General features: G+C 39.2%; 1 protein-coding gene across 1 annotated transcript in view; it reads right to left on the bottom strand.

Annotated features, from left to right (window-relative positions):
• The window catches only part of LOC124773404 (trypsin-1-like), a 174,897-nt gene that overhangs the window by 101,961 nt on the left and 60,350 nt on the right, over positions 1-12,586 (bottom strand). Inside the window, exons 2-4 of the mRNA XM_047249402.1 lie at positions 10,920-10,961; positions 5,187-5,225; positions 2,313-2,440 (exon numbers count right to left, since the gene is read on the bottom strand). Of these exons, the coding sequence (XP_047105358.1) occupies positions 2,313-2,440; positions 5,187-5,225; positions 10,920-10,961 (209 nt within the window). The remainder of the gene's footprint in view (positions 1-2,312; positions 2,441-5,186; positions 5,226-10,919; positions 10,962-12,586) is intronic.

Here is a 12,586-nt window from a genome sequence, read left to right as displayed (position 1 = left end):
GCCTTTCATAACCATTTCAAGATTCAGCTGCAACATCCAAATCCTGCTTGTGAAGTAATATTCAATTGGGTGAAAAAATTCTGTACAACTGCCAGAAAAGCAAACTGAAAGTCAACTGGCCCTAAAAAAACTGTCCAAATGCACATGAATCAAATGACTGCCTCACCCACCTGATTTCACCATGCCAGACTTTTAGCTACAGGGTTATTTGAAGGTGAGAGTGTACTCTGAGTGGCAGAGAAGCTTGCAAAATTTAAAGATCAGATTCATTGAGAAATTTCCAGAATTTTTCCAGATGTTATGAAAGACGTGATCAAAAACTGGATGAAACATCTCGAGTATTGTGTAGCTGCAATGGGTAATCATCTGTCCAATGTAGTATTTCATAATTAAATGTTGTACACTATGTAAAATGCTCAACTTTGTTTTGTGATTAGTTTGTGTGCCATTCAAATTCGAAATCATCAAAATCTTGTGAAACACACTGTATATAATGATTTTGTCTTTTTAGAATTTGTTATGTTGCAGCTGGTTTTGTTAATATCATTTTCTGTGTTTTCCTCACAATATACAAGGCATGAGGTTTTTACATCACATTTTAGTTCTGATGCTTTATGCTAATACTGGGAAGAATCTAGTGAGTATAATTTTTGTTATTATATTTATTTAATTTCTTTTTAATTGTGCACCGGAAGTTTTTGCTTTATTTTTAGTTTTTATAAATATGAATATAATTTTTAAATATTTTGTGACATGCTCATGAATTTTAAAGCACTGTCCATGTTCTTAGTTCTCAATTAAGTATAGTCTCCTTATTTCTACTGAGTTATTTCCTCTTGATAAATTGCTCCTAGATATCTGTTTAAATTGAACTTAGATATGTCTTCTACTTTTTCTTTTACAATTTAACCCTTGGGCCTGTCAGAGGAGGAAATGGGACTTAAAGTGCCACATGGGTATATGTAAGAAGGGATTAAATTTTTTGTCTACAATTTCTGCTTCAAAAATTTTTGCCACTATTTGTCTGTAACTTCTCTCCATTTGTTACGTCTTTATTTATGATTCTGTGAAAAGCATTTTTCTTATAACTATGTTTTGTTACAATTTGATTATCACTTTAAAGTGGAATTTATTAAAGCAGCTTTACTAAGGAGTGTATTGTTATGCTACCTTCTCCTGTCCTCATATGAAAAATATTAATCCTGAGAAAATGACAAAGCTCAATAATAACAATTCAAGAATTTCCAGCACTTACTCCACAACCTCTGTAATACACTGAGAAATGGCAACTAAATGACTGGATCTGAATCTTTTTCATTAATATCTTAACATTAAAGACCTGTCCCATACATCTTCCTACCACCACCTCCAGTCACTAACATTACCTGTCACATCAAAGGCATGGCTACCTGTGAAACCAGTCATGTGATCTACAAGCTCAGCTGCAACGATTGTGCTGCATTCTATGTAGGCATGACAACCAACAAGCTGTCTGTCCGCATGAACGGCCACTGACAAACTGTGGCCAAAAAACAAGTGGACCACCCTATAGCTGAACACGCTGCCAAACATGATACCCCTCATCTCAGTGACTGCTTCACAGCCTGTGCCATATGAATTCTTCCCACCAACACCAGCTTTTCTGAATTGCACAGGTGGGAACTTTCCATGCAATACATCCTATGTTCCCGTAACCCTCCTGGCCTCAACCTTTGTTAGTCACTGTCCTCACCCATCCAGCCCCCTCCCTGTTCCCATTCCAGCACTACACAGCCATCATTTCACCACCACGCCCAGTCTTTTAATTTCTTTTATTTTTATTTTTATTTCTCTCCTTTCCGCTACTTATGCCCTCCACACCTTCTCTCCAACCCTCCGTCTAAACTGCAACACTTCACTGTCTGCCACTCCCACCATACTATCGCTCCCCCTCCCTGACCCAGCCAACTCCTTACCCCCCACCCCATCACCACTCCCATCATGCACTGGTGCTGCTGCTCGCAGTGTAGTTTCAGCTCTCTGAGACTGCAGATGTGTGTGCAGGTTGTACTTGCGTGTGTGTGCGTGTGTGTGTGTGTGTGTGTGTGTGTGTGTGTGTGTGTGTGTGTGTGTGTGTGTGTGTATGTGTGTCTACTGCTGACAAAGGCCTTAATGGCTGAAAGCTATGATTGTGTGAATCTTTTTATTGTGCCTATCGCAGCTCAGCATCTCTGCTATATGGTGAGTAGCAACTTTCCTTCTCTCGTATTGTTACATTCCATAATGGATTTTTCATTGTTGAAATGTTGGTTTTTCGCACAAATGTTACTTACGAGGTATGGACTAGGGTTGTTATCCAGAAAGCAATGTGCCGCTGTCAGCACCCACTCAGAGTCCAAAATAGAGCCACCACATAGATGTCTATTGTTTTCGTGTATTGACACTTGCCACGGAATCTCTCCTGGAAGTAAAATTTAAATGTCATAATATATTACTCCAGATTTAATGACTAATTTATAGATAAACCTAAGATCTCCAGCAGATGCATTAAAGTTATTAAATAAGAAATTTGATGGATATGAGAAGTTCAACTCTCATGATATTCTATATCTTGTGTGTACCATTCCCTAGAATCTGCCTAACCTCATCACTCACTTACTGCTTCTCTAGAGCACTGAAACAAAAACATTCTGATTTCACACACACAAAATTATAAAAGGTAGCAACAATGTCTAAATTGTATAGCCAAGTTTTTATGTTTTGTTCTCAAAAGCTGTATATTTTATTCCTGTGCTATCCTACTGATGCTTATAAATGCTGCATTTAATGCAATAAAATCAGTAGAAACACCACTACTGCTGTTTCCTCAATTATATTAATCACCTGCTTTGTACCTTTTACTGTGTGACTGTACTAATATTAATCAAACAATAAGTGAGTATCATGCAAGAGCAGTACAAAACCATTCACTATGAACACTTTTACATGTCCTGCTGCTGGCAGATATCTTGAATACCTTACTTTAAACTGGATAATAAGATAATTTGCAGAAAGATGCTAATACAGTATTTTTCATAATATGAATTTCTAGGGATTTACAACTGATGATGGTTTGTTGAAGTCTTTTCCAAAAAGTACAGTGCATCTCCCTCATATGTAGGAAAGGAGGCAAAGTATAAATTAAAATTATTTTGAATCTCATATTGGTGGTGTATGAATCTTTGCTCAGCTCAAGCTTATTTTTATTATTAGCAAAACCTATAATTAAAAGTAAATAGAGTGGAAAATGAATGTAAGAATTTTGAAACGTACAGAGAAACCTTTGTAACATGTGTAGTTTTGACTTTATACAATGTTCTTACTGCTCACTTCTGTTGAATAAATACTTTAATTACTTCAGCTGCAGAGACGCAGAAGATAATTCCATAAGATAGCAGGGAGTGAGAGGATACAAATAAATTAAGTCTCATTTCCAAGCAAACAAAATCTCAAGTACTTAAAAGTGCAAAACATACCATACCAAAATAATTTTTTTGAGTAGTTTATCTATGTGTTGATTTCAGTTTAGCATGCCATTCAGTTGGACACCACAGAATTTCAGTTACATATTTAATTCAGGGTATGACCATTATATGTCTTTATCTGGTACTACTGGAAGAACTTTAGTGAGATTAAGACTTAAAATGACTGTTGTGAACTAGTTGTAGATGCATCCATCTACCATTTTCACTCTGTCTGGTATAACTGAGTTTGAGCCCTTACTTAGAATAATTTACTTGTGTGACCAATAAACATTGTAGCCTAGATTTAGACCAGTCATGTAAGTCATTGGACGGTCACTTATTCAGATTCACAACAGGCTCAACACCATGCTTCATGGAACTTCATATCTGATGTCCCCACACACAGAGCTGATGGAGTGAAGTTGTTTATCATGACTGAGCTATAAAAGTCATGCGCCCCCCCCCCCCCCCCACTGCCCCCTCCCCCACCCCACACACACACACATCTGCTGCACCCAGAGATGCCTAATGGATGAAAATGACATGGTGGCTGGTCATATGTTGGACCTTCGCAGCCTGTTCAGACAGTATTTGTTTGTTTGTCTCTTGCTTAGGTTACTGTGTATCAAGTGTGAATAAAATGAAGCTTTTCTATCTTATAAACATTCCAGTTTATGTACTTTATTAGTTTATTAGTCATATACATTTATTTATTTACTGATTTGTTTCTACCAGCTACTAAGGTTCTTCTGAATTTTTTAATGTTTCCATATTTCATATCTATGGCTGTGGTCAGATTAATTCTGCAAAAATTTACAACCAAGTAGCTCCATGGTTCATCTCTGTACTACAGAAAATTCATGAGTTGACATAGCACTGCGTAGAAAACTATTCTACAGGTCAGCAAACAGTACTTTGCCATGTACGGGTGACGTGCAGAAACTGTGGGAAGGATTTAATGCACACATCACTGTGGGACAGAAGATAATAAGCAATTCTTTTCTTGCAACTAACATTTACCTGATTTTATTTTAATAGTAGATAAGCCCTGTATAACATAATTGTTGAATATTACACTGATGAGCCACTGCTTTTCTTGTAACTAACAGTTACCTGATTTTATTTTAAGAGTACATAAGCTGTGTATAACATAATTGTCGAATATTAAACTGATTAGCCAAAACATTATGACCACTGCCCTTCGCAAGGTTGAGTGCCATCTGGCACTAGCGTCCCTTCCCTTCCACATCCATAGCCAGCAAACCAGCTGACTCCCTCCAAGCTGTGATCTACCCACCTCCAATCCCTCTTGCTGCCTCCTGCCTGTCTCTCTTTCTACCCACCTCACCTGACACAACTCCCACCCCATCCTAGTCCACCTGTCAAACTGCATTCCTGGTATTCTGGCACTGTGTGTCCAGCGGGTACTATGTAGGGGCATGTGGTGTGTGTCTGTGTGTGTTTTGAGTATGAGAACATACTCCGAAAGCTAGCAAGTTTCTTGTCTTTTTGCATGTGCCTGTTGATGATTCAATACTTCCACTTTTCAGTGAGTGGTCTCCCTTACTTCTAAACTATTTACATTCTACCAGAACTTTCCTTCTATATTACAAACCTCAATGTAATTAAAATATTTCTGCATCTGTTTCATTTCTTACAATATTGTAAAAATATTTATTTCATTAAAATTTTAGCATCACTTACCTATTTGAGCTCTACTGCCGCCTACAATTAATGGTTTAGCTGAAACAAAATAATATTAATTATCCATGTTGCATAACACAAAAGAAGGCATACAATATACTATGTAAACTGATGTCTACAAAGAAGGCATCACGAAGCATCATTTCTTTTTATTTTTGAACATGTTAAAATTATTAGTATTGTAATAACAAGAAAAATTAGAATGGTTTTAGTTTAATACCTACAGGTATTGTAAAAGATGTTTGTAAGGTTTGAATCCACCCAGTAACTTAAAATTGTGTAGCCAATCAGCTTCAATAAGTGTGTTTATCATGAAAGGCTGGATGTTTTGAATCCCAGTCCAGCATATAGTTTTAATCTGCTAAGAATTTTCAAAACAGTGCAAACTTCACTGCTGAATGAAAGGTTCATTATGCTCTTAAGTTGTGACACCATAAGCACATGTATTATTATTGGCCATCCAAAACTATAATTAAAAAAGCAATACTTCTTATCTGTAAACCACTCTCTACTATATAAGTATTAAGAATTTAGTTTTCTCAGAGACACTGAAAATTTCTGAGATAATACCAGACGTTTATTAAGTGCATAGTTAAGTTTCACAGATCTGTTAACCAATTTCATTGTCCCAATTTCCACAAAAGATATTTGAATACATGAAATACAGCCAACTATGAAACTGTCCTAAAAACCATGATCTTCTCTCCAGTAGTCAATCTGAATTGTGACAAGAAAATAATGATACCCCTACCATTGTCCTTGAAATTGATTATCAAATGCTAGTTGCATCTGGAAATAAGAATACAGTTTCTTTCATGTTATGTGATCTTAGTAAACTTTTTGAATACATTCCCAGGACATACTTCTTGAAAAACTTGGATTTATGAAATAAGTAACTCCTATTTAGCTGTAATTGTGTCTTATTTTAATAGCAGCAGGCAGCTTATTTTTGGTTAATAGTAGACGTGTTCCTGTGTAGGCAACAAAGACAGGTGAGTCACAGAGCTCAGTGCTTGGATGTTTCTACTCCAACAGCACAGTAAATGATTCATGTACTTATGTAGGACAATTGTCACTTATCTACTAGGCAGATGCGTCCAAACTAATTAAGGCATGTCATGACCCATAGAGTTCCAGCTTGCCATGCTGAACATCCTGGAAGCAACACTGAATTTGTTTGCACAATAAATGCTCTACAGGCCAGAAAAAACGCTCTGTTCAGATTAAACACAGACGCAGAAGAGAAATCAGTAAAATTTTTGAGAATTCATATTAATCCAAAACTAAACTAAATAAACATATTTACCGTGACTGCAGAGAAATGGCATAAGTGTCATGTTTCATGAGGAAACTGTGAGATTTAGTCACAAATCAATGTCTGTGACTGTCTTACTTCATTTTCTTTCAGTCTTATATGCTTTACAATGTGCTGCTATAGGGACACTCTTGGCATGGGAGGGATGTATTTGAAATACAGGAAAAGGTACCAGTAGTTATAATGATGTGCACAGCTGGAAAGCATGTCACTTTTTCATACTGCACCACATAAATACAAACAGCCTTCAAATGAAGCCTGACAATATCTTAAAATGGAATCAACAGATAAATCAAATAATGAAGAAATGTGTGGCAGGTTATAAACCAAAGAAGAAACTTACCTTCATATGATTTTCATTAAGTGCCTCACCTTATGTTAATTGAAGACAAGGGTGCTAGCTTATTTTGGATACTTTCAGGATCACCGTCAATTTAGGGACTAATCTTTGTTTATTAGCTTTTTAAGGTATACGGTCCTGTGTGTTGCAAATACCAAACTTTTCTGTTGTCGCAGCTGCTCTATTTTCATGGAGAGAAAGCCCATATACACTTATCAGCCAGAGCATTATGACCACTGACCTACCATGGATAGAAACACATCCAAGTGACAGCACTGTCACTTGGCAAGGAATGACTCCCAGTCAGACACATGTAGTATCAGTGAGCTTGCTGTCCTTGTGTAGAATAGGGAAAGTGCATGATCTATGCGAATCTGACCAAAGGTAGATTGTGATGGTGCAGAGGCTCAGCATGGGGACATTGAAAACTGTACAGCTTGCTGGGTGTTCAAGGAGTGATGTGGTAAGTGTCTTCAATATGGGGCAAATTCAAGGTGAAGCTACATCCAGATATCATGTGTTTGGGCGGCCACCCATCATTACACATGTTACATGACGTAGGCTGGGCAGACTGGTAAAACAGGACAGGTGGTGAACTGTGATGGCACTAACATGTTGGGCAGAGTGCAAGTGTGTCTGAACACAGTGCACTGAACACTCCTACTGATGGGCCTCTACAGCCGATGACCTATGTGTATTCCAATGTTAAAACCTTAACTTCGGCAGCTACAACTGAAATGGGCACATGACCATTGGCACTGGACATTGGCACAGTGGCAGTGCATTGCATGGTCTGATGAATTCTGATACCTTCTTCATCATGCCAATGGGATTGCATGAATTCGTCATCTTCCAGGGGAAAACAACTCCTTGACACCTGTACTGTGGGACGGAGACAAGCTGGCGGCAGCCCCATTACGCTCTGGGGAACATTCACGTGGACTTCCATGGGTGCAGTGAAGCTCATGCAAGGCCCATGATGGCGAAAGAGTATCGTACACAGGTTGCAGACCAAGTACACCCCTTCATAATGATCACTGTTTCCCAATGGCAGTGGCATTTTTCAACAAGGTAATGCACCATATCACAAGGCCAGGAGAGTGATGGAGTGGTTCGAGGAACACAGTGGCGAGTTCCAGTTGACGTGCTGGGCCCCCAACTTGCCAAATCTGCACCCGGTTGAACACATCTGTGGTGTGGTTGAACCTGGCACTAGAGCTCATCACCGCCCCCCTCCCCCTCCCCCCCCCCCCGCCTCCCCCCCCCCCCCCGAATTTACAAGAATTTAGTGACATGTGTGCAGATGTGGTGCCAATTGCCTCCAGTGACCCACACCAAGCCTCACTCCTTCCATGCCACAATGTGTCACCACTGTTATCTGAGCCAAAGGCGGACATACTGGCTATTAGGTAGGTGGTCATAATGTTCTGACTGATCAGTGTATATTAGTCATTTTGTGTCATCAGCCCAATATCTTTGTGGAAACACAATACAAGATTTCTGGCCTTCAATGAATCAATTAAATCCTAATTTTTTCTTCCTTTCTTTCTTTATTATTACTATTATTTTTTAAAAATGTTTCACAGTCTAGGAAGCTCTTCCCTAGCATGTAACTGAGCAAGGTGGCATAGTGGTTAGCACAATGGACTCACATTCTAAGTGTCAGTTCAATTCCCTATCCACCATCTAGCTTTAGGTTTTTCTATGATTCCTCTAAACTGCTTAAGTAAATGTTTGGATGGCACCCTTGAAATGAAACTGACAGTTTTCTTCATGTTAAATACTGATCTTCCTTTCTTTTCTTTCCTAGCATGTATCTTGTGATACATGTGCCACTGTTATCATGATTTGCCAAAACTCTTTTATTTAAATTTGTGGACAGGTTGCCCTTCCTTTGCTTCAATCATCAGTTAACCTAAGGGAGGGAAGTAGTGTGCACTGCCAGTCTGTGAACCACGTAAACTTAGTTCTGAGTTTTAAATATTTGTGTATTTGTGTTTTTGAGGAAGAGACTGGGGACCAGCTCAACATTTTCCTGAACAAGAGTGGAAAACTACATTAAAAGCAAATTCTGGTTGGCCAATGTTCCAAACCAATAGTGGTTACTTTGCCACACAGATTTAATCCATTTCTGGCTCATTTCCTTATCTCACGGGCTACTGTATTGTGCCTTAAGCTATATGAGCAGGTCTTTATTACTCCAGGGAAAATTATTTTCCATACTATAATTCTACACAAGACTATAATTAGTAAAAATATTGTGAAAATAATTGTTGCTACTCACCATATAGCGGAGATGCTGAGTCGCAGATATGCACAACAAAAAGACTGTCTGAAAGTGAGCTTTCAGCTAAGGAGACCTTTGTCGAAAATATACACACACACACACACACACACACACACACACACACACACACACAAACAACTCTCACTTACATGACCACAATCTCTGGCAGCTCGAGCCAGACTGTGAATAGCAGTGCATAATGGGACAGGCAATTGGGTGGGCATAAGGAGGAGGATGGGACAGAGAGGAGGAAGGATAGCAGGGTAAGGGTGGGGGACAGTAAAGTGCTGCTGTGGGAGTGTGCAGGGATGAAATGGAGAACAGGGCAGCTAGGTGCAGTCAAGAGGTTAGACGGAGAGAATGGGGATAGAGGGGGGCCGGGGCGGTGGAGGGGGGGGGGGGGGGAGGGAGTGGAAAAGGAAAGAAGTGAAAAGACTGGGTGTGTTAGTGGAACAGAGATCTGTGTAGCGCTGGACTGGGGAACACCGAGAGGGCTAGATGGATAAGGAGAATGACTAATGGAGGTTGAGGCCAGGAGGATTATGGGAATTTGAGGTGGAGGTCAACATCGAGGAAGGTGGCTTGTTGGGTTCATTGATGACATCTTCATGATCTGGATCATAGGTGAGGACACCCTATCCACATTCCTCCAGAACCTCAACACCACCCCCATTTGCTTCATCTTGTCCTACTTAACCCAACGAGCCACCTTCCTTGATGTTGACCTCCATCTCAAAGATGGCTACATCAGTACTTCTGTCCATATCAAACATACTAACCACCAGCAGTACTTCCACTTCGACAGCTGCCACCCATTCCATACTAAGAAATCCCTTCCATACAGCCTAGCCACCCATGGCTGTTGCATCTGTAGTGGTGAGTGGCCCATCTCAAAATATACTGAGGATCTGACTGAGGCCTTCACAGACTGACATTAACCTCCCAACCTTGTACAAAAACAGATCTCCCATCCTTATCTTTCCAGCATGACAACTAACAAGCTGTCTGTCCGCATGTATGGCCATCGACAACTGGACCACTCTGTTGTGAGCATGCCACCAACAACATGTTATTCATTTAAATGGCTGCTTCACAGCCTGCGCCATTCTCCCCACCATCACCAGCTTTTCTACAATGTGCAGGTAGGAACTCTCCCTGCAATATATTCTGCGTTCCCGTAACCTTTCTGGCCTCAACCTTCGTTAATCATTGTCCTTTCCCATCTAGCTCCTTCCCTGTTCCCATTCCAGCACTACGTAGCCCTCTGTCCCACCAGCACACCCAGTCTTTTCACTTCCTTGCTTTTCTGGAACATCCCCCCCTCTGCCCCGCCCACCGTCTAACTTCCCGACTGCACCTAGCTGCCCTACTCTCCATCTCATCCCTGCACACTCCCACAGCAGCACTTTACTGTCTCCGACCCATACCCTGTTCCCCATCTGAGTGCCTCGCTCATCATGTGCTGCTACTCACAGTCTGACCCCAGCTGCCTGAGACTGTTGTCATGTGTGTGTGGGTTGTATTTGTGTGCATATGTGTGTGTGTGTGTGTGTGTGTGTGTGTGTGTGTGTGTGTGTGTGTGTGTGTGTGTTTGGCAAAGGCCTTGTTGACCGAAAGCTCACTTTCCGAGTCTTTTTATTGTGGTTATCAGTGACTCAGCATCTCCGCTATATGGTGAGTGGCAACTGTCCTTTTCACAATATTGTTACATTCAATCCTGGATTTTCCATTGTATAATTAGTTAAAAGTTTCTAAAGACATTTATTTCACAAGTGCCTAATTGTCACTTACCCGACTGAGTGTTTCTGTTGCCACCAGCAGTAGATGGTTCAGCTGAGAAAAAAAAGAGCTATTATTTGGGATGTAGAAATATCTTAATCTGCAGAAATTTATTAATAAGATTATGCAGAATTCACTGTAGACTCATAGTTTGTGTTTAATTAATGACACAGGGAGTTTTTGATGCTCCCAATGAGGGATTCAGGTCATAATGCAAGAATCACTGACTACATGTATCTAACCTTTGCTATCTTCAGTAATTTATTTAGTTTATCAGTTACATGTTCTATGAGGCACTTGCACAATAGGCTATACCGTAAGTCATACAGCAAACATACTGGCTACTAAAATGTGTTAATATAATAGAGAAAAGTTTGTAATTTAATAAAAGAAATAACTGTATAATCATTTGCATTAAGTGGGCTACAAGTTTCTATATAAAAATTCTTCAAAGGAATTGAAGGATTTGTCTAGAAGTGACTTTTTAGCTTACCTTCAAATTTTCCTTTTTTGTGAGACTTTTGTATCATAAAGTAAATTGTCAAATATTTTGTTTGTAATGTTATTCTCCCTTTCTAAGTAATAATGAGTTTTATTGATGATTAATGAAGGAAATTTTTTGTCTAATATGGTAATTAAGAAATCTGATGGGCTATTTACAACCAATTTCACAATATAATACATGTTGTGTGTGGTTGGTGTTAAAATACCAAACTTTTTAAGTAACTGACTACAAGAACTTTATGGAAACCACTACATGTTAGTCTAACTGCATATTTCTGTGAAATGGAAACTTTGTTTTTGAATGATGATATACAAAATAATATTATTCTATAGGACATTCTCAAATGAAAATAAGTGCAGTGTCTTAATTAATTATTCATTTCTCTCCAATATTGTAGTAACAGAAGTGGCTGAACTGAATTGCTTAAAAGCTACGAAATAGGTTTATTCCAGTTAAAGTCTTCATGAATGTGTATATCAAATAACTCTTAAGATTCTCTCTTTTTTATTCACTCTCTCTTAAAAATAAAACAGAAATATTGAACGGGACACCACTTCCATAAAACCAGTCAACAAGTTTCTCACACATAATTTACGATTTACTTTGTGGCTTTATGTTTGTTCTGATTTATTATACAATTCACATCACTTGAAAAAAAAAAAAATCTGCTATGTGTATGTCAAATATATGTGGACCATATATCCACCTATATTCTCAATTCTCCACCATCCCCATGAATAACCTGCAAAGGAAAGCCCAATTCACTACCCAGTATCACTCTGGAGTGGAGCAACTTAAACCATATCCTCCACCTGGGCTTCAACTATTAACATCCTGCCTGGACATAAGAAACATCGCCTAAATCCCCCCCCCCCCTTTCAAAAAAGGTATTTCACTGCATACCCAATATACAAAATGTTCTGGTTCATTCTTATGCCACACCTAATCCCTACCCTTATTCACATGAGTCATACACCTGTGGAAAGTCCAAGTACAAAGCTTATCTTATGCACCCACCTAGCACATTCAACTCCAGACTTGTCACAGGAATGTCCCGCTCTATCAGAGGTAGGTGAAATTACGAAAGCACATCTTGACATGGGATCATTGCCATAGTCATGGCAGTGGCTTGTTTATCATAATGAGCTGTGCACTGTTAGCCAAAAATCCATTT

Source organism: Schistocerca piceifrons, chromosome 1, assembly GCF_021461385.2.
Source record: "Schistocerca piceifrons isolate TAMUIC-IGC-003096 chromosome 1, iqSchPice1.1, whole genome shotgun sequence".
Classification (NCBI taxonomy): Eukaryota; Metazoa; Arthropoda; class Insecta; order Orthoptera; family Acrididae; genus Schistocerca; species Schistocerca piceifrons.
The sequence above is the reverse complement of the archived record's forward strand: the minus strand, read 5'-3'. Positions and strand labels throughout refer to the sequence as shown.